Source organism: Homalodisca vitripennis, chromosome 6 (assembly GCF_021130785.1).
Source record: "Homalodisca vitripennis isolate AUS2020 chromosome 6, UT_GWSS_2.1, whole genome shotgun sequence".
Lineage (NCBI taxonomy): Eukaryota > Metazoa > Arthropoda > Insecta > Hemiptera > Cicadellidae > Homalodisca > Homalodisca vitripennis.
Genome location: NC_060212.1, coordinates 78,144,153 through 78,169,120, shown reverse-complemented (window position 1 = coordinate 78,169,120; position 24,968 = coordinate 78,144,153). Strand labels below are relative to the sequence as shown.

The 24,968-nt window shown below is 30.0% G+C and overlaps 1 protein-coding gene across 1 annotated transcript; it reads right to left on the bottom strand.

Moving 5' to 3' along the window:
- Positions 1 to 1,339: 1,339 nt before the first annotated feature.
- Positions 1,340 to 24,653, bottom strand: LOC124365436 (putative neural-cadherin 2). The gene is made up of 7 exons (XM_046821416.1): positions 24,593 to 24,653; positions 13,080 to 13,220; positions 11,839 to 11,954; positions 10,425 to 10,589; positions 9,509 to 9,646; positions 5,093 to 5,279; positions 1,340 to 1,542 (listed from the first exon to the last, which is right to left on the bottom strand). Exons 1-7 carry the CDS (start codon positions 24,651 to 24,653, stop codon positions 1,340 to 1,342), a joined length of 1,011 nt encoding a protein of 336 aa, XP_046677372.1.
- Between the last annotated feature and the right edge of the window lie 315 nt (positions 24,654 to 24,968).

Below are 24,968 nucleotides of genomic sequence, written 5' to 3'. Positions count from 1 at the left end.
TTTTTGTTGTCAAAGGCATTTTACTCCGTTGATGAGTTTACGATGGGCGGCCGCTGGGATGAAAATTAACATTTTATTATTATTATTCTATTTATCCTTTTCTGATATCCAAAACATGCAAAATACAATATATTGTTAGGTTCACACATTAGTATGTGGAATTAACTGTGCCTATGTTAAGATAGGTTTTAGTTTATAGATTTTTAAATCCAAATGTTGAAATGACGCTTGCAATGCAATTTTGTTAATTGTTTTACTGCAATAAAGAATTATTATTATTATTATCTTCCGTGCTGTTCGGTCCCTAGACCAGTTAATGTTTCTCAATGAACTTCATATTAGTCATATATTAGCCATAAAGTGTATAATGTTTATTAATATGCTATGGGTAACGGATAAATTGTCGAGTTATGAGCAATAAATTAGATTGTCATTGTTGCTATAGGGTTTTAATGTAGTGCACTTTATTCTATGTATAAAAATAAATGTCGCAATGAAATTAACCTTACGGGTAGATAATAAATGTTATAAAGCATATTTTTATTTACTAATTTACTTCTCCAATATTATGGTTACCTTATACATATTTAAATTTGGCATACAGTACGTTTTACTTAGATGGACATAAGAAATCCATTTTTATCAATATATCAACTAAGTTTTTAAGATAACATTAGAACTATATGTTAAACAAAAAGCCTAAATTAATTGCTTATCATGCAAACCTCTTTTACTGAGAACTGCGTAGGTAATTTGTAACGTCATTATACCTTATCAAAACCACAAATAAAGTAAAATAAAGTTTTTAATATGGATAAAACAAATTACTAGGTAATGTTTAACTAATAATTCAGACATTATTAAAACCTTACAGTACAAACATTGATGTGGAAACACGATGAAAGTCAGAGAGGCAATTCACCTGGTCATTCACCTGTATTTTGAACCGGAAGCCCGAACTCTGCAACGGGTCCTCGTAATCCAGGGGGTTGGTAACCCTGAGAGAACCTGTACCATCAGGATTGCGCACCATCATGAACTTGTCTGTGCCCAGTCCACTGCCTTCAACCAACTGAGGTCATCTAACATTAGCGGTAGGAACGTATGTTTTATTTTCATAAGTGTTTTCAATAATAGTGTTTTCACTATATACATAACCTATTTACATATCACTAATACTATTTACATAAGTGTTTTCACTATATACAAAACCAACTGTTCTAAAACTAATATATTTTATGGAATATTTAACATAAAATACCATTGAAACGTAATCATATTTGTATACTTAGTGGTCTGGAAACCTACACAAGTATTTTTTGTACACTTTTACGTTAGATCAATACATTAAAACATTGTTATGACGGACCTTGTAATAGAAGTCGTTGGTCTCAACTTGATCGATAACATTAACTGTCAGGATGGCGTGGTCTGGTATCCTGCCGTCTTCTGATTCGCTGACCTCCGTTACCCACTCATCTTTGGTGAAGGCGGGCGGCATATCGTTGATATCTGATACTATGATGGACACCGTTCCTGTACCTAATAACCGATTGTGAGGTTTAACTTAATAAATATTATAGTACTGATGATTTCCACATATTTTATTTCCAGCGGTTCTCGGTACATTTCTATTGAAATAAAATCGAGAAAACATAATAGTTTACTTAATATGTTCTTTGTAACAATACAAGGAGTATTAGGTATTCAAATTAAATAAATTATTCTGTTTATTGAATCTGAAACTCTCTTACTTATCAATGTTTGTATAGCCTAAGACCAAAACAATCGACTATAGTCTGTTTATAAGTTTATAAAGTTCAGGCTACATATTACTAAACGTATTGAAACGTACAAATAATTGTATCTAACTTAGTACCTTAAATAGATAAAGTATTAGCTTAAAATAAAAAACATATGTGTAATGTTTGACCCTAAGGGCTCGAGAGCCTTTTGAACTCATTTATATATTTCCGTACGTCTCATCGTACTTCTTCAGACCTTACATTCAATATTGTATTCATAAATATCTACAAAATTAAATCATTTAAACTAACTAAAAAATATTAACAAGAAAAAGAACTCAATTAGAATAATAAACCTATAAAAAAAAATCAATATATATATATATATATATATATATATACTATATATATATATATATATATATATATATATAAGATAAAATTGTATAATTAAATAGGTACTATTATATATATATATATATTATATATATATATATATATATATATATATATATTATATATATTGTAAAAATTAGTTCCTAATGTATTATATAATGTAATGTATACGTTTATTTAATCATTCTTAAATATGTTCTTTGGCTAGCGGTTTTTATGAAGCATTAATCATAATACACTAGGACCTATTTATTTAAATGGAATTAAATTAACTTAAATTTTATCTAAATATAACCTGCATGCTTTTGAAATCAATTAAGAAATTTCCTTTGAGTAAGGCACTTATTTTTCTAGGTAGGTGGAGTTTAGCATGAAGCGTCTCAAAATTGCTAATTGTATGAAGTGTTTATTCTGTCTTATATTTATAATAGTATGTTTCTCAGGCTGACACAAAATCCGTCAGCCCAGTAAATAAACCATAACCCAGATCGGTCAACCCCGTATATATCCTTAAACTGGCTACTTTTACTTCCTTTACGTAATTCACAGACGAATATGGAATCAATATTTATTTATCTGACATTTAGTTTAATTATATAAGGATTGTTTAAAAAAATATAATCTCAAATACATTTTCTATTATATTTACCGTTTTGATACTAACCCATTCGACCAAAGTCATCACTTACGTTGCTGAAAATACATTTCTTTCATAACAAAAACTCATCGATGTTTTCAAAAGAAAATATATTACGCCGTTTATACAGTATAATGCTAGCTTCATAAATAAAAAAGATTTATAAAAATAAATAACATTATAATTTGTAATTTCTTTAAATGTAGAAAGTAAAATACATTTTTTTTATTAATGTTTCCTTGAATATTTCCTTGAAAGCTGTTACGTTTAGAAAAAGAAAAGAATTTCTTAGGAAACTTATTTTGTAAACTGGACATGACTAAAAGGTTTAAAGAGTGGTTATAGTTTTACGTCATCTCATCGGTATAAGTTTCGGTATTGTTTCTGTTACCATATACTGAGAAAAATAGTAAAAGTTTTATAAATAACTTATCATAAAACTTCCAATCATATTTACTTTTGCAAATTAAGAGGTTTTTCTCCGCGTTCTCTATTCTGTGGCTCATTTATTGCCTTCAGAGTAAGGTACCTAAATTTGGTAATTGTAAGATGTTTTTAGTAGAAACAGTAACATAATGTATCATTGCTTTTCGTTTTAATTGTACAAACTATAATAAATAACGATATTTAAATGCCATGGTCGTAATAAAACTAGGCGCGTGCGTTGCACTCGCGGGTCAGATTTATCGTAGTCTCCGCGAGGGGTACTTACAAGGATTGTTGCTGCCGCCATCTAGAGGGCGCGATTATCGAAATGATATATGACCAGGAGTTACATTTTTGAGTTTCACTAAATAGTAATTTCAAGATTTGTTGAATAAAGTTAGAACCTTAATTTTGTTTGATTGCTTTGCTTCGCGTGCTATATTTTGTGTAAATTTTAATTAGCTTCATTCTCACTATGAATGTGCAGGCATTTACAAAAAGCATATGTGTTTATAATTTAGTTTTAATGATTAGATTGTTGTATAATAAAATATTATGTTAATACTAAGCATTCAGTCTCCTGTGAAAATCTGTATTGTCTATAATTACTGTAGGACTCACTAAATTACCAATTTGCAAACAAAAGCAGGTAATAACTTTACACTGCGAGTAAATAAAATTGTTATTCTATTAATTAAACATTTCTTTTATTTTTAGGCTATTTTACTGCTGTCAAATTCGGTCCTGCATAAATGTAATTTTAGAAAGTCTAAAATTTTCGGTACTACAGCTCAAAGCGGGTAATAAAGATAAACAGTATCTAAAGTAAATAGTTTTGATTGAATATAATATTTTAAATTAGGCTCTTGGAATTATATCTAAATCAGTCCTGTCAAAATAAATGTATTCATCCCTAAATTTCCTTTATGCGGACATAATTGGGTCACGACAAGTAATCACGAGTTTATTGAACTATTTTTGGGTTAAATAAACCTCCGTTTACTATAATTAATTAGAGGGAATGATAATTCGACATTACAGAGTCTTTAAGATTACTGTTTTGTTGATTAAATTCTTCCCACCGTTTAGGTATAGCAATAAAATGTAAATGTTCGAAACAATTATCGTTTTTATTCTTCCTAAATTTGTTTCTGATGATCATTCATTAGCGTAGTTATGACGATTGTAATTTAGTAGTGAAATTTCACATATAATAATGATCGTGTATTTTTTGTGAAGGGAAGGAACTGGGTCAAAATATACTGCTATATATAGACTATTAGGAAATATCCTTAAACCTAAAATGATTAAAATTATCAAATATTTTGATATCTGTGAAATATGTGTAACGTCATCAACTTTGGTATATTGTTTCTAACGAAAGTCTTGGATACTTGCACAGAATACAAATTTAGCCAGCGTTAGGTTTTGCACTCGGATCTGCCATAAAAAGACGATTTGTTGTGCAAATTTCAACGTTCCTAAACAAAAACATGCCCCCTGCATAATATTTCAAGTCACGAATGTTGGGCTCTTGTAGTGTATTATTCATTGCGACTACAAATATCTTAAAGCCGGGAACAAGTACGATTAAAGTTCATGTGTAATGGATTGGCGATTCTTTAACAAGTTTTAGGACAGTTAAGTTGTTTTTACAATAGGACTGTATCGTTTTTAAAATTGCAACTTAATTATAGGGCGCAGTTGAAGGAAGAAACCGTAATTTAAATGTATTTTTAGGAAATCTCATTATTTTATTATTTATGAAGGGATTTACCTCCGTTATTCATGCAAAAACATATTGGAGTTGTAACGAATGCATTTTATGTTTGCATTTCAAGATTCGTTAAAGTATGGATAGCGATTTTATAACAATGTATGCAAATACCAGCTGTTCCATTTTCCGTCAGATTGGTAGTACTGAGACTCTGAAGGAAAATCGGAGCATTATCATTGACATCCTGCAAGTTGACGTGGATATCTGCATACCCCACCAAACCTTCCCCTCCTTCATCTTGGGCGAACACCGTGAACCTCCACTGGGGTCGTCCATGAGGGAGGTCACGGTCTAGAGGCTGTAAACAGAGGAGGAGGAAGTGCGTAAATATACATTTTATCTTACAGCTCATTCAAGCCTTTAAAATTTATTTTCTTGAAAATTGCACAGAATTATAGCCTTAAATAACGTTAAATTTAATAAATAATATATTTTTCATAATAAACCAAATAACTTAATTTAAAATTTAACTTTTTAAAAAAACATTCCAGATAACTAATGTAAATGATAGTTGTCTTTTTTTGATTTTTACTTATATGTATTTCTATTGATTTTTAAGCAATAACGTTTTATAAACATAATTTATTATGTTGAAACTTCAGTTAAACCCGTAACAATTCAACACTTGAATTTACGTACTCGTAAATGTATCAATAGTTAAATGAATATAACAAACCCACAGACCAATTCCAGGAAGAACAAATTAAAAACAACACTGTTATTCCACTCTAAACAACAATGTACATTTTATTGACCTGCATGATATTTAAAACAATTTAGGGTACGTTCAAAATTCAACTGATTAAATGGTTAGTTTTATGAAGTAAGCACACACTGCTACTCCATATGTTTCATTGTGGCCTATGAGTTTTAACAAGGAAATACAATTCCAACATTTATTACTAATACATTTTTGGTTAAATCACAATTAAACATCAACCACAGTTCGGTTTACATACAATACTACGAATAAATATATGTTCCAATTGTTAAATATAGGTAACATGATATCATATAAAACTAGTCTTGATAGTTTTTATTTAATTTTACTTTAATTTAGAAATTGCAAGTATAAATTTCATAAATCTTTGACCGTTGCCTTTTACTTTTTACGAAATAAATAACGGACATTTTTTTTTTCAAAGGAGAAGCCGATCTCCTTTTATGCCTTATTCTGCCCGTCCTCATGGGCCATTGGCCTGTGCGAGGATATTAACAAACAGTATAAGTGAGAGAGTCGATACAGTACAAGGTCGATGGTACTAATAAAAAGTGCAACGGTCACAGACAGGATTCGACACTGTGCTATCTCTAACTCAGACTCAAAGTGTATCGTCTTAGACTACTCGGCCATCGGCACTCTCAAATAATTTACATAATTTAAGGGGTGATTTGATAAATGAGGTAATTCACATTTATTTAAGAAAAAGAGTTATCAACATGCATGAAGGGGGTAAGTGCCAACTTATATTTTCCACTTACTCCCAGAATTCTGTGAGTCAAAAAACAGCTCTGATAGCCAATGTATGAATGAGGTTAGTGACTATGTTATGTTATATATCTATAGCATAATGGAGGTAGGTATAGTACTATAGTACTTACATCCTTCATCCACAATACATAGAAAGAATTAACATATCTCCTTCATGCACCTGTTAGCTGCTGAATATTAGATGAGAAGAAGACAATAAAGATTTTTAACTATTGGGTTATCAGTTTTTTTAATACCAAAATAAGTATTAACTTTTAATACAATATCTTTTAGAGGAAGGATTTTAACATATTTGAATGTAAAATGTAATAGTGATCTTGAAAGTATTGAAAGAATAAAAACTAATGAGCAAAAAGCATGAAAATAAGAACCTGAATAATCATAAAAAATGTTTCTGCAAGTATATAGAAATGAACATTTTCTTAACTTGCCTGCAAAAAGAGGAGAAATTGTTTCAATAATATTAAAAGTAACTACAAAAAGGCGGAAAATATTGCATTGTTGAAATCAAGAAAACTTATTAAGCCTTTCACTACTGAAAAGGCGAATTAAGACCCGCTAAGCAAAATTAATTCAGGAATTTTTGCCGCAAGTTTTATCAGTCAACAACTAAAAAGCGAAGAGAGGAAATATTTTCCTACTTCTAAAAACTAGGAATTTATGGGGAAAAATGTATTTCTTTTTAAGAGAAACGAAAAATTTAGCCAAATCGAGAGAAAATTGCAGATTAAAACATAAAAGCACCTCATACCAATTCAATTCAATCCGACTAGTTGTGGTAAACTAACAACGGTATGCTAACTCACTTTCATTTCGTTGCTTGGAATGAGTCTGAAAAATTTGGATCTGATCCAAAAATCAATAAGATTATGGGAAAGTAGTAATGATCTGACAGTAGAGGAAATACCCTCAGTCAGACCCAATAAAGTAACAGGTAAAATTGCCGGATATTTATCGAGCATATTTCTAGCTATCTAGATGAAGAAGTACACTAACACAAATATTGAAATATACATTAAAATATCTTTCATATCTATTTTAGATCCACAGAATTCATTAAAAATTTAATTGGATATTTTCTAAAGACCCGGAAAAGATTAACCATACCTAATAAAAGAGGCAACTTACATATTCATTTTTATTAATCATTCAATCTCACATATATTTATCCCAAAAATTGTAATTGTATTGTTATTTATGTCCTTGTAATTCAGGTAATACAAGCAAAGAACACATTGGAACTACAGATAAGCTTTTAACTCTCAATTAGTCCATAGGCAATATGCCAGAGACACCAATAACTCTGTCTTATATCGCTATAGATTTACAACGGACTATGCTACCACCAAGGCTTAGTAATTGAAAAGCTTTTTATTTGAGGCAGCTGTCGTTTATAATTTAGGAACTTAAATAATAAAAAAAAGTTAGAATACCCTGCCTGCACACGAAACAAAAATCAAGCTTCCAGAGACAGCTTAAAACTTTTAGCCGTTTTTTCCAAGGTATCGAATTGGATCCAGCCCTCAAAATAAAATTATCTCATTTTGTGGACAGAAATATGTTCCATCCCAGAGATACCATTTATATTTACGTTCATATGGAGCATTTGTACGCAATAAAAAAAAATTCAGGAAATAAACAAATATGTATACTCCTAAGGAATATCATGTGGTCATTGCGTCATCAATAAATATAATATTGTTATATATTTGCAGTTTTACTTTAGAGATACTAAAACTGTGATAACAAAATTAAACTAATAAATGGCATTACATATATTCTTCATGAATAAGTGAATTTCAAAACTGGAAATAAGTGGATTCGTGTCGAAAAATTTGGAGTGTATCTTTTCTAGGTTTTACGATTATAACACACCATTCAAAATGGTACGTATTCTCAAGCAATAACAATCCATTTTACCTGAAGATTTTTGAATGCCAAGCATCTTCAAAACATTGGATCCATATTTAAAAGAAAGACAGATAATCTAAAAGACCAGATGTGCTTCGTTTTAATAAGGATAAGTGGTATTATAAAGCCTTTATTGTGTAGAAAACTATTTAAGAAGATGATAAAGCACCCAAAGTATGCTAAAATGGATTTTAATGTGTAAAAAAATCTATAAATACCAAATATGTGTTTATCATATACTAATGTTATTTTATTCTTGCACATACATTTTGATCATAAAAATAAATATTTTAATGTTACATCTTTTTTTTTATAAATAACCTGCTGTTTCCCGCGGCTTCGCACGCTTTTCGTATGTATGTGCACTTCTGGCTCAAGTAAATCATATTTCCAACGCCAATGTAGAGTTTAATTTGTTGCCACGATCAAGAAAATCTCTATATGTTTATAGCCATTGTACATGTACATGTGTTTTATTATAAAGTGTTCTAACACTCAAGCACTCAAGCACTAATTAAACCAGAAAATTTATATTCAAGACAAATAAAATTCATAACTTAGCGCCTTCAAATAGTGTTTGGCTATTAAATATTCGTAACTGTCTCGTAATTACATTTTATAATGTGCAGGCGCTTTGAAAACTATTATTTTTGGCAACGCCACTTGGAGGCGAGTTACATCAATAGACATAGCATAGAGACCTTCTTCGTGGAAAAATACATATACATAGAAATTTTCGTAATGATCGGTCAAATAGTTTACGATTCCATATAGGACCAACCCACAAACATATATATATATATATATATATATATATATATATGCTTCTGTATATATATATTATATATATATATATATATACAGAAGCAATAAGTGCACTTATGGAAGGAGATAAGTACTAGTAGATAATTAATAATGTTTTTAAATAACTAAATAAAATTATAAGAAGTCTTTGTTCCCATGAAAATATTTCTACTCTAGTAAGCAATGTGCAATTAAAAACCTCGATCATAAAATATAAATTATAGACAACGTTTGAGTAAGGAAACTTTGAAGGAAAACTTTTCAAAGACCTAATTGTGTTACATAGTACTTTCATACCCCTATAATTATTAACAACTTACTTGTAGGACATAAACCTCTCCGGATGTCTTGTTAATGGAGAACTTGCCGTTCGAGGGAACATCTGCGTCTACACCCGGGCCGGTGAGGAAGTAGTCAATGTTCCGAGGCCTATCGATGTCTGAATCTGACACGTTTACCTGTAGAAAGAACATTAATTTTATTCATTATACACAGCCATTGATTCAAAATAATGAATAATTTCAACGTGGTTTAAGCGTTGAATCTAAGATATTTAATTTTAAGCTAGCTTTGAACAAGAACATATTAAAACAGTTTTGAGTTTTGTTCATAAAATAAACTTAAATGAATACTTTGTTCCAAATGCAAATAAATAAAAAGCATAAATAAGCGCATTACCACATCAAACGTTAAAAAGTTTGCCAAGGGTATTCCTGTTGACCTTGATTTCAATCGAACTAAGCATTAGAAGATTGGAAACTATTTTATAAATTTCCGCTAGAGGTCGGGTATTAATAAGTGTTGTCGATACACGGGCGCTCAGTGTCTGTCAGTGAGGAATATTAAAGTCACTCTCTGTTAAATTCTACAACCAACTTAATATTTATATTTTCTGAAATGAAAAATCATCGAGACACGGCCAAGTCGTGACCATAAGTCTGTCAAAACGTTTATGGTGTTAATAAATTCTGAATAGCTACTTGAGCAATTAAAAGAGCAATTATATAGGTACTTTTCCAATTCAAGATCTTGCACCATTGTAAAAAAAATCTATATTCTCAAATACTGATACTACTATAATAATCAAATATATACATTGAATGGAATTTCTACTTCTTCAGTTTTAAGTAATATATTTCGTTATAACACAAAAATTATTTGACTGAAACAATATATAATTAACAATAACAATAACAATATTTTGAAAAATTTAAGAATTAAATTAATTTATTTTACCTGTAGTATTTTTTTCGGTAAGTTAGTGGAGTCCTCCTCCAGCACAAGGGCACGATACAAGGGCTTGTCAAATACGGGAGGGTTGTCGTTGACATCTAGTACTGTCACACGTAGACTCGTGTAACTGATTGACTCTTCGTCAGTTACGGACAGTCTCAGCTCATACTAAAAGTTATTAAAAATAAATAGCTGATAATATTTTATACAACTAGACATTTATATCTTCCTATCTTTTTGACATGCACATGCTAACTTAATCTCTAACTCCCCAATAAATCCATAATTTCTAAATTTAAGTAATAACTTATTGGATGAAATATCACATAATATCTTCGTTAAAGATCTATTTAATTTTTGTAAATACTATGTATATTGACTATCTTAAAATTTTAAAATATTTCTACTTAAAATAACAAAAAACACAGGAACGTAATAGTTTTAATTCTTTTGTAGAGTATTAAAACATTTAGATTTATTTAGATTTATATAAATTTATTATATATATATATATATATATATATATATATATATATATATATATATATATTGTGATTCAATGTTTATCGAAATTAAATTAGGCTATTGCCACATATACAAATTTAATAAATGTAAGCAAAAGTCTTTTGAGAGGTATTTGGTCTTCCGATCATATGTTAGTTTGGTTATTTAAACGCATATGTGATAGATACGGCCAAATACAATATAATTTAATCGTATAAAGTGAGGGCTCTGTGGTGTAATTGTAGCACATTCACCCGGCAAGTGAGAGATCCGGGTTCGAGTCCCGGCGGAGCAAGTACTTTTTGTGATTCAATGTTAATTGAAATTATTTATATATACATAGATATATATATATATATATATATATATATATATATATATATATATATTGGAATATTTACCTTATATATTAAGGAAATATACTTAAAAAATCCAATACAACAATTCAATTTAGGACCAATGTAGGAAACAATATTTTAGAATAAAATGTTTTTAAATAAATAAAAGTCTTGTCGGTTGTAAAAATAATAATATTTGTCTTCTGAAAGCTATAACAGGAATTATTTGAAACAAAAGCTAAAGATAAAATATTTCCTCTAATGCCACAAATACTAAAAATGGCGTTTATTTTTTCGATAATGTCTTAATTTGGTTATTGAAATACATATACGACACAAACAATCCAGTACAAAATAAGTGACTCATTAAAGGTAAGGGCTCTGTGATGTGTTTTTAGCATACTTGACCGGCAGGTGAGACACCCTGGTTTTATTCCTAGTTAACCTAGTATATGTTTTTCAATATTTATTATACTTATATATACTAGATGATATTATTTTAAAATTAGTAATTGTTTTGTTAAACTACAAAAGACTTTAAAGGAAATAGATGCAACTTTATTGTTACTACTTACCATTTTCTTTGATTCGTAGTCCAGTTTTGCAGCAAGGGAAACATCCCCTGTTTGTGAATCAACGGCAAACACACCACCTATGTTACCGCCCGTGATCTCGTATCGAATATTCGTGGCTACAACAGCATTTACAAAACATAGCACACATATAAGTCAAACAGGCCGATACTAATACTCTTAATAAAGAATAGCAATAATATAATAATGTGGAGGAAGTAATAACATAACAATAATACAATATTTTTTCCACATGTTAGAATTTATAAGTTGCATATGTTTATTATAAGATAATGTTTTATAGTGATTGAAAACGTTTTTATTTTATGTTTTTGCCTATTCTAAACTAATTATTTTGGCCACAAAACAACAGAGAAAACAACAAAATTTTTTTACTGCATCCTACCAAATTCTTTTACTATCAAAAAAATGTGTCATTAAGGGTTTTATATAATACTTGAATGTTTTCTTTTAAAAAAATTTAAGAATAAGGGTATTGGATTGGTCTGAATTTGGGACATTGGGAAAATATTATGAAAGAAAAGACTAAATTAATTTGTATAGGTCATTAAGAATTATACGATATTTTTAAATAAGCTATTACAAATTATTGCTATAATTCACTATTAATTAAAGGTTCAATAATAGTTTAGATTTGAATGTCTGGTTTCTCTGCTACTTTTGACATTTGTTAACGATGATCAAGGAATTTATTATAGACACTTTCTATAACTAAAACAATTACTAAGCCTTATATCTATCTTATAAAATTTTGCATATATGTATTAAGCAATTAATTGATTGAAGTAAAAAACTTAGTTTAAAGAATTAAGACATGTGCATTTCAATTAAAAATGTTAACATACAATCGCTTTCAATGGTTAGGCCTTAATCTTTATAATATCTTCTCTCCATGTTTTAGCTTATAGCTTTTTATAAGAAACATATTCTAAATTGTTCCCGATAGCCTGAATGTGTTTGTGTAGTAATAATTTATCATACTTAATTTTATATATACATATAAGAATAAATAATTCATTATATTATTTAATATTCCTGAATACAAACAATATTGCTGTTGATTAGATAAACATATTTACTCAAGCACAATGAACATCTAGGAAGATTTGTAAAAATTTCATTTGGCAATAAAATTTTTTCAAGAGTTGAATTTTCTACAGACGACAGTATTTTAAACCAGGTATCAAAAAAATTGTTTATATTAACAACTAAAAAAACTTTACCATCATCGTGATTTTGGGCGGCAATACGCATGATTGGAGTATGTAGTTTTTCATCCTCTTTAACTTCTACTTCATACAGGGATTTCTCAAAGTAAGGAGCGTCTTCTGATTCTGATGTTCCAGTCTTAAATATTTTACTCACTGAAAAAAAAAAACACTTGTTTTAGGTACAATAAATGAACAAATAATAGTAATGTATATAATTTTACCCTAAAAAGATTCAATAATAAATAATTATTTATTATTACGAGAAACAAATGATTTCTTAGCAGTGTTTTATATTAAATTTCTCTATTAAACAAACCTATATAACATTTTAAATATTGTGATTAATAGCTTATTAAGCACGCGGCAGGAAAGAAATGCATAAATTGAACTTTTACTCATAAATTAGTACGTGCGTCATAACCTTTAACCATATTCTATATAGTATGATGATATACGATGCGACCTGTTTCTGCGATAATGTTTTATACCTATGACTTTTCAGAACCTGGTAAACCGATTCGATGTAATTTTTGGAAGGAAAGAAGGCTCTTAAAGTCCGGTTTCACTAAGGTTGCTTTATAGATGTGACTCGCATTTTGTCTTAAATATAAAACCATATGGATTAACCAAAACAAAGCAATTTGTGGAGATGTGGTTTTTTTGCACTTTTCCTATTTCGGCTTTTCTAATTCTTTTTAGAAAACATCCATGTTTATTTTTTAGTTCGGCATGACGTAACTATATGAGGAAATTTATAAAAATCGTCGTAAAGTAACGAAACAGGATATTTTGCGGAGTTTAAAAATATTTATTAAAAGGTTTCCTAGTTTACATAAAAATTCCTGAAAGCTTTAGTATTGAAGTACTTTTATACATGACATAGAGCAAGGAGACTGAATAAAATGCCGTGATGTATTTTTCTTAAATGACCACAACTAACGTCTCTATGGAACATAGTTTTTCGTAGTACTAGAAGTAACTACGGGTTTTTTTTACTAGTAACTTACCTGTTAGAGGCAATATGAAATTCCTGTCGGAGAAATGAGGCAGAGATTGAGTTTCAAATATGTAATTATGCACATCACCATTGCTACCTCAGAGTTTTCATTACCTGAGTCTTCATTTGTGTTTCTGATAATGGTGGAGTCCTTTGAAACATGATGTGGATCAACAAGATAGAATGAGATACCAAGATATAATTTTCCTCTGATAAAAAATACGTACCTCATAAATTTTAGAAAATATCTTTGTTAAGAATAATGGTGCAAGTTCCAAGACAGTCACTTATATATAGCCACTGTTGAAACTGACTGGAAAGAGTTTGAGTATCTCATTGCACATCAGGATTGTTAGTTACGTTGTTTTAGAAATAATTTGAACCACGATACGGGGGAGCGAGAATACCTTATGTATATATAAGATATACACTACTATGTTACTAGTAATATCTTAAACTGGGAATTATTTGGCAAGGGCTAAAATATTATGCTTTTTGTCTGAATTGGTTTTCTAAGCACTACTGTATATATAGTTTTTATCAGGGAAACAGGGTATACTTAAAAATGGCAATGGAGGTGTAAATTATTCGAACCGGAAATGCTTCTATACGTGGACAACAGGACATACGTTTGAGGTTAAACCTCTCATCCATTTATTGTTGCTATTATAATGTAGCTTAAATATAAATATTAACTCTTGAACATTTCATAAAATTCAATCATGTTACATCATAAACGCTTATAGTGGATATTATAAGTACTTCGGTTTTCAAAATTGTGTGCAAATCCATGGGTACCAGCTAATATGATAAATATATTTCAGAAAAAAACGTAATATAAAATGAGTTTAATAACTTCAACTTTTAAATTTTTATTGAATTTATTGTCTGATGTAACTTTTCATTGAACATTTTAAAATTATTTCTTAAGTAATAACTTTAATTCTGTTCTTAGCAGGTCGGTAAATAAAGCTCCTTGCATTTATATTGTTTATGAATAAGAAAACCCTATATTTTATAAAACTGTTGAAACACAATCGTGTTTATTTAAAAATAAAAGGCTATCAAATTCATCCTATAAATAGGTATTTTATTAATTATAAAAAACGATTTCTGAATTTCGCGGACGCAAAAGAGACAGGCTTGGATTTCAAGTAAGAGATTTTGAACAGATTTATAGTATTGGCAATAGGCTCTTATTACGTATCGATGTCTTCGTTGCATGCCTTGCATTTTTCTAACTTTATCTTAAGCATTCGTTTCCTTAGATAAAAAAAAACATTAATATTTACAAAAGTCCTGTTAAGCACTTTTTTTATGGAAAATGTTTCATCTTAGTTTATATAAAATGGTGCATCAAATGTATAGACACCCGCGAAAAATTGTTTAAAATGTGTTTTATGTAAAAATATAACTCTTAATTTTATTCAAAAACTGCTGATACCAAACACTTACAAACATATGCAATATTTACTCCTCAGCACACTTTTAAAATTCGGATTAATATTTATGTGTGCTTAATAAACTTGCAGTTTCATCATATTTGGTTGTTACAACGAAGTAATTTTATGGTAATCTGTCCAATTAGGAGACTCAGAGAAACATACATCTCTATCTACTAATTGTATAAAAGTATTTCTGCTTAATTTCATTAATACAATTTTAATAATCATTACACTTTAAATGAAGAAAAGTAACAGAGTAGTATCTGAACTATCACTTTAATATTTTGGTTTTGAAAATACTGGTAAATTTGTAGAAAAATATATTTGAAAACATTATGTTCAAAAAGATATATTACTACATATCCAATAAAAGTAATTGTATAATGTAGCCTATAATAAGGCTGAAAATGTAATCAGTGTAAATATTCGTGACTAATTTCCTCATTCAAAAGCAAATATAACATTAAGTCTCACAAACATGAGTGATGTTATTCCAATTAAAATTGAATACTATCATAACACTATGAAGTTAAATATTCATGCACTGCCTGGATGCTTTTCATGTAAATTTGAACACGATTTAAAATGTTGTTACAGCATAATTATCTACATGTTTGCCATTTATAGTTCATGTAATTCATTCACGCACCTGTGAAACATTTATGTTCATTAGTAAATATTTCTCGTGCAATCTTAGCAGACAATTCAATAATATTTGGAATTGCAAGATTTTTAAACATCATTTTTAATAAAGGACAGCCCATCAGTGTTTTTATTAAATTAATTAGTTGAACTCTAAATAAATATAAGGCATGTAAACGTATAAAAGTTACTGTTTAATATTTTTTATAAATACACTTTTATTTTACTATCTCTTTCATTAGAGTCTGAAGACAAAATTAAAAATAAAGAAGGAATTTGAATGAAATACGTTTATTTTATGAGTGGATGGCACCTTAAATATACGAAAAGAATTCATTAGTTTTGCATTGTAATTTGTAAATGGTTAATGTAATAAAAGCAAATTAATTGTTTGCACATAATATTGTTACGGGTTCGCCACGGCTTATCACGAAGTGTGCTGTTAAATAACAGGTACGTCATTGGGATATACTTTAAACGGCATAATAAATAATCCTGAAAATAAGTGATGGCCACTAAAAGATATTACAACCTAATGGTCATTGATGAACCAAAATTATTTTATTTTAAGTTTAAAGAGCAGTAATTTGAAGCCGTGAGTGTAACCCTTTGTTATAATACACTAATTTCTCTGCAATTATATTAAACTGGTAAGAATAGTAAAATACGATATTATTTTACGTTTTGATTATAAAAATTAAAAAAAGGCTATTTAATGACTCAGCTCTAATAAAACTCGCACAACGCGCCGCCATCACGGGCCGGATTGTCGTTGATCTCCGCGCGGGTTGCTAACAATAAAATCCTGGCGCCAACTAGTCATCGCGGTCATCGACTAATATATTGACCGGCAAGGGTTTATCAAAGAAGTGATACAAATGACATCGAGGAGAACGCTATTACAACGATATACGATCGACTGCTCAGTGAACTAAAATTTGTCTATTGGTATAATATATTTCAAGTTTATATAAATAGTAAATTCACTGTTTGGAGAATAAAGTTATGAATTAAATTGTGTTTGTTTGCTTTGCTTGGCATAATACTTTTTTTGTAAGTTGTGATTAGTTTGTTTTTCACACTGCATGGCTTTTCTTGCATATTTTGTATGCATAGGCTCGAATTTACTTTTGAGTATTTTGTTGAAATTTAATCATCTTCACTGCTAGCGACGTTTAGCCAGGCATATAAAAATTAGTTTCACAATAACTGTAAATTGCTAATAAATTTAATTCTCTTCCAATCATATGAAACTTTCTATTATTATTTAGCTCTTGGATTGCTGAGAAAGTTGGTCCTGTCTACACTAAAACTTTTGTTACCCAAAATTTCGGATCTGCTGACCAAAGCGGGTAGTAAATATAAATTTCAAGTAAGGTAAATAATTGTTGGCCTATAAAAATCATTCATTTTTCATTATTTTCTAGCTCGAAAATCGATACTGTTTAAAACAAATTTAGTTTTCCCCAAATTTCAGATCTGCTTACAAAAGCGTGAAATAACTAACTATAAATTCTGAGTAAATAAAACTTTTTATTTATTTAGAAAATAAATCTTATTTTATTATTCGGCTCTTGGCCTTCTGTGAAAAATATTCCAGTCTGTAATAAATATTGGTTTCCCAAATTTTTGATATGCTGTCATAAGTGGGTCATAATGATAATAATTATTAAATTAAATTAGTTTTTGGGTTTAGTTAAATGTTATTTTATTGTTAGTCTCATCGACTGCTGTGAAAATCGGCCCAGTCTAAAATAAATTGTTTCCATAAAAGTTTTATAACATTTATCTGACATAAGCGGGTCATAACGTGTAACCATTAGTTCATTTAACTATTTGTAAGTTTAATTAGCTTCTCTTTTCGATAATAAATTAGAGTGACTGATAATTCGACATTACAATGTGTTTGAGGCAACTGCTTCGTTGCTTACATTCGTCCCACCGTACAGGTAAACCAATGAAAAGTCCGTCAGTTGGATACCCTCTATAAGTTCAAGGTATATGATTTTTTTTTATGATCAGTGTCAAGTAGAGTCCTTTCTACTAAGTAGCAAAAGTCGCTATACTGCTAGTCCCAGTGGCGACGGTTGTGAAGACACTGACAAGAGTTGCGCTGGTACTTCCCTCTAGTGCAGGACGGGAAACGTTTTTTCGGTGGGCTTAGCACTGATGAAGTAGGCTAGAGCCAGACAACTCAATCTGCCATTGGATTGCAATGGACTGGTCCTCCAGGTTGGGGGTTGGGCGTAGGGCTAACAACCTTACCCCAGAAAAACCTATTGTTCAGAATCGGCAACAAGCCTCGGAACGAAACTTCAATTGGATTCTGGAAAACAACTAGATAGCTGCAACTGTTTACTTAGTTTAAAAAACGAGTAACATTTTGCGCCCTTCTAAAAAGAAACAATTTACAATGAGTTACAAACTTTACGTGACTGTATTTGAATAATAATTTCAATTCGCTGTAATATATTTTAGAAGTCTGTAGTTTCATACCTACTAGGATTTTAATAGTAAGTTATGCATCTGTAGGAAATTATAATGGTAACGGTCCTCTATTATATTGCATTTGTGTTTTTATCATCTTAATGCCCATAAAAGTAGCAAACTGGAAAGAACGGTGTTTTAATAAGATATAAGTAAAATGTTACTTATTCTGTCTCTTTTGTTACACGATAACACAACTAAGATATAACTTTTCTCTCACGAAACTTTTAACATCCGTTATATCCTGACGTTGGTTTTATTTGCCGACTATAAATATACAAGATAGAAATTTTTCGTGAATGTGAATAGTGATAATCTTGAATCTTTCTGTCGGTTTACTTTGGCGAACAGCATTTAACTGTCGTAACTTTAACGCTATCTGAGTGGGATTTTTACTATGATGATTTACAAATTATGGCAGTTTTACAATCATAAATAATTATATTCTATAAGCCAGTACAAATAATACAAAATTTAACCTTAAATTTTATAGCTATTAAATGCGATTTGGTTATACAGAGCATTTTGAATCATTCAAAAACAAATTTACCAAGTAAATAAAGATAAGATTAAAACAAAATGTGATTATTAGATAAACATACATAGTCACTATACACCTTTGCATTAAAAAATCTTATTTGGTATCTGTCTGACAATGTCATAAAGAGTTAAAATTTTACTAACGTGACTCAAGCTGTCATCATGCATCATGTCATACGATATTCAAAGTCAGTTTTTCAGCGAAATAGGACACACAAGATCTAATCTCAAAAAAGTTAACTTTATACAATAGTAAGTGTGGTAAAAAACTTTATCATGAAAAAGACTTGATCGAAAACTTTAGTGTAATTTTAATTTCATGGTGGAATATGCCAGAATTACGAGTACTTAATAAATAATTCTATAAACAAAATATATAGACTTGGAATGAAATGTTTTACAAATATTCCACAAATAAAAAATGCGCCATGATATGAACATTTCTTTTATCATCTTATGTGAATCCATAAGATAATAAAAGTTGGTATAAAATACTCCTCTAAAACCCTCATTACATTTGTGACTAAACTTTAGCCAATAGAAGAAATTTCACGATGCGTTCATTGAATAGAACAACAGAGTGTAGTTTATGATTTTCAATATGGTTTTCTATGGTATAGGTTTTATATAATTACCAATTATCCATATTGGTAAATAACAGTATGGAGGGAAGACGGCAGAATCCGGGAAATGAATGAGACACTTCAGTTTTCTATTGAACTATCGTGCATTGTACAAAATATAGAATGGTGATTTAACAGTATTTGTTTTAATATCTCAGACCTATTTCATTCAAATAGTCATATATTCATGAAGTATAAACATTAATGGTATCGACTACTTGTAAAGTTATTATACCAATTACATGGTATACTTTAAAGTTATATATGTGCACATATATTAGGCAAACTCCAATGGGATTTTCTGCTTGATCTGAAACAATAAAATATACTGAACGTATTTATACCAATGGGAAACTATCTCAGGAAGGAATGATACTAAAAACTTACTATGGGAGTTGCAATGGTGACTCTTTGCAAATGTTACCACTATTAATAGATAGTTTATAGGGCGAGCATGGATTAAATAGGGTTACACCAATGTAAAAAAGGTTATTATTGATTGATAATGATTAAACATAATTTTTATTACAAAAACATAACTATATGAACTAGATAGTAGTATATTAACCTGTTGATTTAATTACCAGTTTTAAGAAAAACATTACATATGACAAATTTAAACTATTCTAGCCACAATTGCGAAGAAACAGAGATCACAGTGAGATATTATATATATATATATATATATATATATATATATATATTCGTTTAGGTTTATATAATCCTTGACAATTATTTGTTAACAAATTTTATTTTATAGTTTACAACTTGGATGCAATATGTATAATTCATTAACAGTCAAGTAGCCGAGCACATTCCTAATTGACCCTAAATGTGTTGGAATATTATATTTCTCTCTTTCTTTAATATTAACTATATTTTCAGATCATACTCAATTACTTACAGAAAACCGAGGAAATTAAAAGAATATAATAACTTTAAACAGTTCTTTAGTATTTAATTTGTAATCATAGTAGATATCGTCTAATTTATAACGGAAGGGATTTTATAAATTCACTTCATAGGACGTGGTATCTATTTTTTTTAATATTCAATAATTTTGTAGTTGATGGAAATAAAAAAAGGTAAACTTTAAATGTACATTAAAATGCACTAGTCGAGCCTTGTGCTTAGCAATTTAATAGTGCCTCGTTTGAAACAGCTTTATATAAAATTTGCATTGCTATCCTTAATATTGTATCTTACTATCCTTATTTGGTCTAATCGCGTTAAATTTGGTTTTATGTTGTCCAGGATCGAAATGAATTTGCATTATATAGGCACACAATCTAGATTTTATAGAAATCGCTAAGCAGATTTCCTCAAAAAATAATTAGGTCGTCACACACAAAAAATAATCAGACATGCTGTTTTATTAGCGTACAAATGTGAGGGTTGCCTAGGATTTAAAATAAGGTGTTAAGTTTTTAGCTATATACTATTAAAACTATCGCTACGAAATGTATTACATGTATTTTAGTACCAGCTTACCGTATACAGACACTTAAGTGCTAAATAATCGTCTCTTTCTTTGTTCTATTTTAAAATAATATGACTCATATTAAAGTGCCTTATGGACGGTTTTAAGTGTATTAGGCTAGGAGAAACTTATTTACCAAACAAATTTTATTTTGTATGTTTAACACCTTTGACATACTCCATTTTAAATTGCAGCCTAAATAACCTTGTTTCTCAATCTTTATTTCTGCAGAAAAACATTCCTATACAAGTTTAAAGAAAAAAAGATTAGGTCCATATATAGTGCAAACTTGTTTAGGAGATAAATATATGGCAAAAATATAAAACATCAGAATAATGAAACTTAGATTGTTGTTAAATAGTTTTAATGCCCAGCGTATTATTCGTTTATTTATGTAATGCATGAAAATCTGTTAAAACTAGATAAAATTAAATGTTAGAGATAGTATGAATTCTTTTATTGATATACGTTATTTATGGTTTAGAGATAAACGTTTTTAATAAATGAAGACTATACTATCCAAATATTGACAGCTTTCAATAATGGTATATGGTTGTGAGAGAGAGGTCGGTATACACAAATTTTCATAAGGTGAATCTTTCTGTTCATGAAAGGTTTCCACTGTTGTAGTTTTCTTTTCGGTCACGGAATTTCCTTTTGGAAGCATCTACATAATGGATAACAGAAAATTTTATATATTACATATATCAAAAGCTTTATACAGTGAAAAATCATATTCGTCAGTAAAATAAAAGTCCAGGAGAAAATGTATGTGGTTGACATTAAAAAACTAATGAATCGTTAGCTTTCGGAATTTAGTTTGTTTAGAGTGTTATGTTTGACACATTACAGAGGTATTCAGACGCACGCAGTTCATTGGACGAGCATTACCAAGATCATTTTGAAAGAATTACGATAAAAAACTGACTTAACTATGAACCCAGTAAGGCAAAATATGTAGCCTATTGCGTAAACTTAAAGATTTTCTGCTTATTTGTTTTTTTTTTTATTAAATTTGACATATTTTATTCAGAATAAATAATGTTTTTTGCTTTATATCTGATTTAGAGAATCTCTAGTGAACTTTAATCTCAAAACAGAATGGACAAGGACTAGGTGGAGCTCATTAGCCACCATTCCGGACCCACTGATTATCGCGGTGCTGTCAAAGTTCTCCCCTGATTATATCTATATGACTTCAAACGGGCCACCCAAAATTGTTGTTCATGACTACCAAAGAAACGTGCAATAAGACAACAGTTAAAGAACTGTTTTTGTTTACATACTCATTAATGCTTTTGATGTTTATATTAAAAATTTACACTGTATATTAAAATAAGCAGGGTTTCGTACTGTGAAATAGCTCAGATGTTAACTTACTTATAATTAAAAACCATACATTCAAAGGACGTTTATAATATTTTCGAGCCTATGATACATTTTTAAAATAAAAATATTGTATTTCAGTATAATAATGTCTTTCTTATAAATAAACTCAGTAGAGTATTTTTTCACAAGAACATACGAAAAGAAAATATGTTTATATAAAAAACATATGTTTACATATGTTTTTATGTTTATGTTAAATATGCGTATGTTTGTGTGTGTTGGTTTATGTTTGGTGTATGTAAACACAAACTATATAGGTGTCTACATTTTAATTATTACAGTATTAATACGCTGACGTAAAATTGCTCTTAATTTTATGATATAGAAACTGTTATACAATGTGTTTTAATATCTATCTTAAATTAATAATTAAATATTTTACAAAAAGATAAGGCAACTTATTTAGTTCCAGACCTCCAGGTTTAAATGATCAAATTTATTTGTAAGGTAGGGGGCCCAAATATCGCCCATGTTCCTAATATCGCCCACTGCAGTAACTTGCTGGTTAGTGCTGCGATCTACCCATAACTACTAACTAGCTGTCAGCTGGAGTAATCTGTGAAAGTTGCAAGTTTGGCAAGGTTATCGTGTCTCAGTTTTATGTTGTGATTTTTTCAAAAATATTCGCCTAAGGTGAAACTTAATAATTAAACCCTGTGACTTATTATTAGTATAAAATTAAGAGTTAAGGTAATTACTAAATGTTACTGATCCTACTCAAAAACTTCGGAAACAGCTTTGGTTTAAGTAATATTTTTAAACCGTTTTATTTTGCGTGTTTGGCTGCAGTGGCCGCCATGTTTGTTTGAGGAGTTGTTCCTAATATCGCCCCACCGCAGTGTTCCTATTATCGCCCACTAGGCGATATTGGGAACACATTTTTTAAGCATTTCGTTCTTTGTTTTTCAGATGGCGCATAGGAAAACATGGGATAAATTAAAGATGAAGGAGGCAGTAATTTCAGTGAAAAATAAAGAAATGGGTTTGCTAAAAGCCTCTAAAATATTTATGGTGCCTAGATCGACACTAAAAGATTATGGTAAAAAAAAAGTGAAGACGAACTAGAAAAGCTTCTTTTAGTTCCATTGGGGCGAAAACCTGTCTTGCCGACTGAAATGGAGGATGAGCTTGTAGAGTATTGTCTAAAAATGGAAAGGTCTTTTTATGGGCTCACAGCAAAAGGTATCAAAAGAATGGCCTTCCAACTAGCTATACGAAACAATATTGCCCACCCTTTTTCGCAGGAAACAAAAAAGTGCAGGAAGGAAATGGCTACGGCTGTTTTTTTTAAACGCCATCCTGAGTTGTCATTACGGAAACCACAACCCTTGTCCTTTGCCAGAATAAAAAGGATTTTCACCTGAAAATGTGAAAAAGTTATATGATATTCTCAAGCCAGAACTAGAGCACGTTAATTTCTCACTAACTCGGGTATTATTTAACGTCGACGAGACTGGTATAAACAAGTGTACAGCACAAGAGGCATGCGAGTTGTATCTTTAAAGGGGAAAAAAGAGAAGTTCATAAACTGTCATCTGCCGAAAGAGGTCGCTTCATAACCATTGTTGCTTGTATGTCAGCATCAGGAAACCAATGCTGGTGTTCCCACGGAAGAGAATGAAGCCTGAACTGATGGATGGAGCTCCTCCTGACAGTATTGGTGCTTGTCATATTTCAGGTTGGATACAGACAGATTTGTTTTACTAAATGGTTTTACACAATTCATTTCTTACGTGAAACCAAATAAAGATGATCCAGTGGTGTTGATTCTTGATGGCCACACAACTCACACTCGCAATTTAGACTTGATCGATCGATCTAGCTCGTGAAAATGGCGTCTCATTGTGTGTGCCTCCCTCCTCATTCTTCAGATTACATGCAACCTCTGGATTAAAACGTTTATGAAGAGCTTCAAGACTTACTACGCTCAGGAAATTGAGAACTGGATGGTAAAACCATCCATTTAGAGCCATTTAGAGCCATTACGGTATTTGAAATAGGTGAGCTTGTTGGAAAAAGCCCATGAAAAGTCGGCTACATTAACAATCGCCACAAAAGGGTTTGCAGCTACAGGGATTTTGCCATTTTAATCCTAACATTTTCACCGATGAAGATTTCCTCCATCACCAACAAAACACTAGAATGGAAGAAGAAGTCCAAGAAATACAGACACCTCAACAAAAATAGCCAAGCTCAATCACATTTTCCCCTACAGACATCAATCCTGTACCGTCTCTTTCTCTTCCAACAACATCGAATTCCAGGGCTGGATCAGCAGCTGTTGTCAGTGCTTCCCCC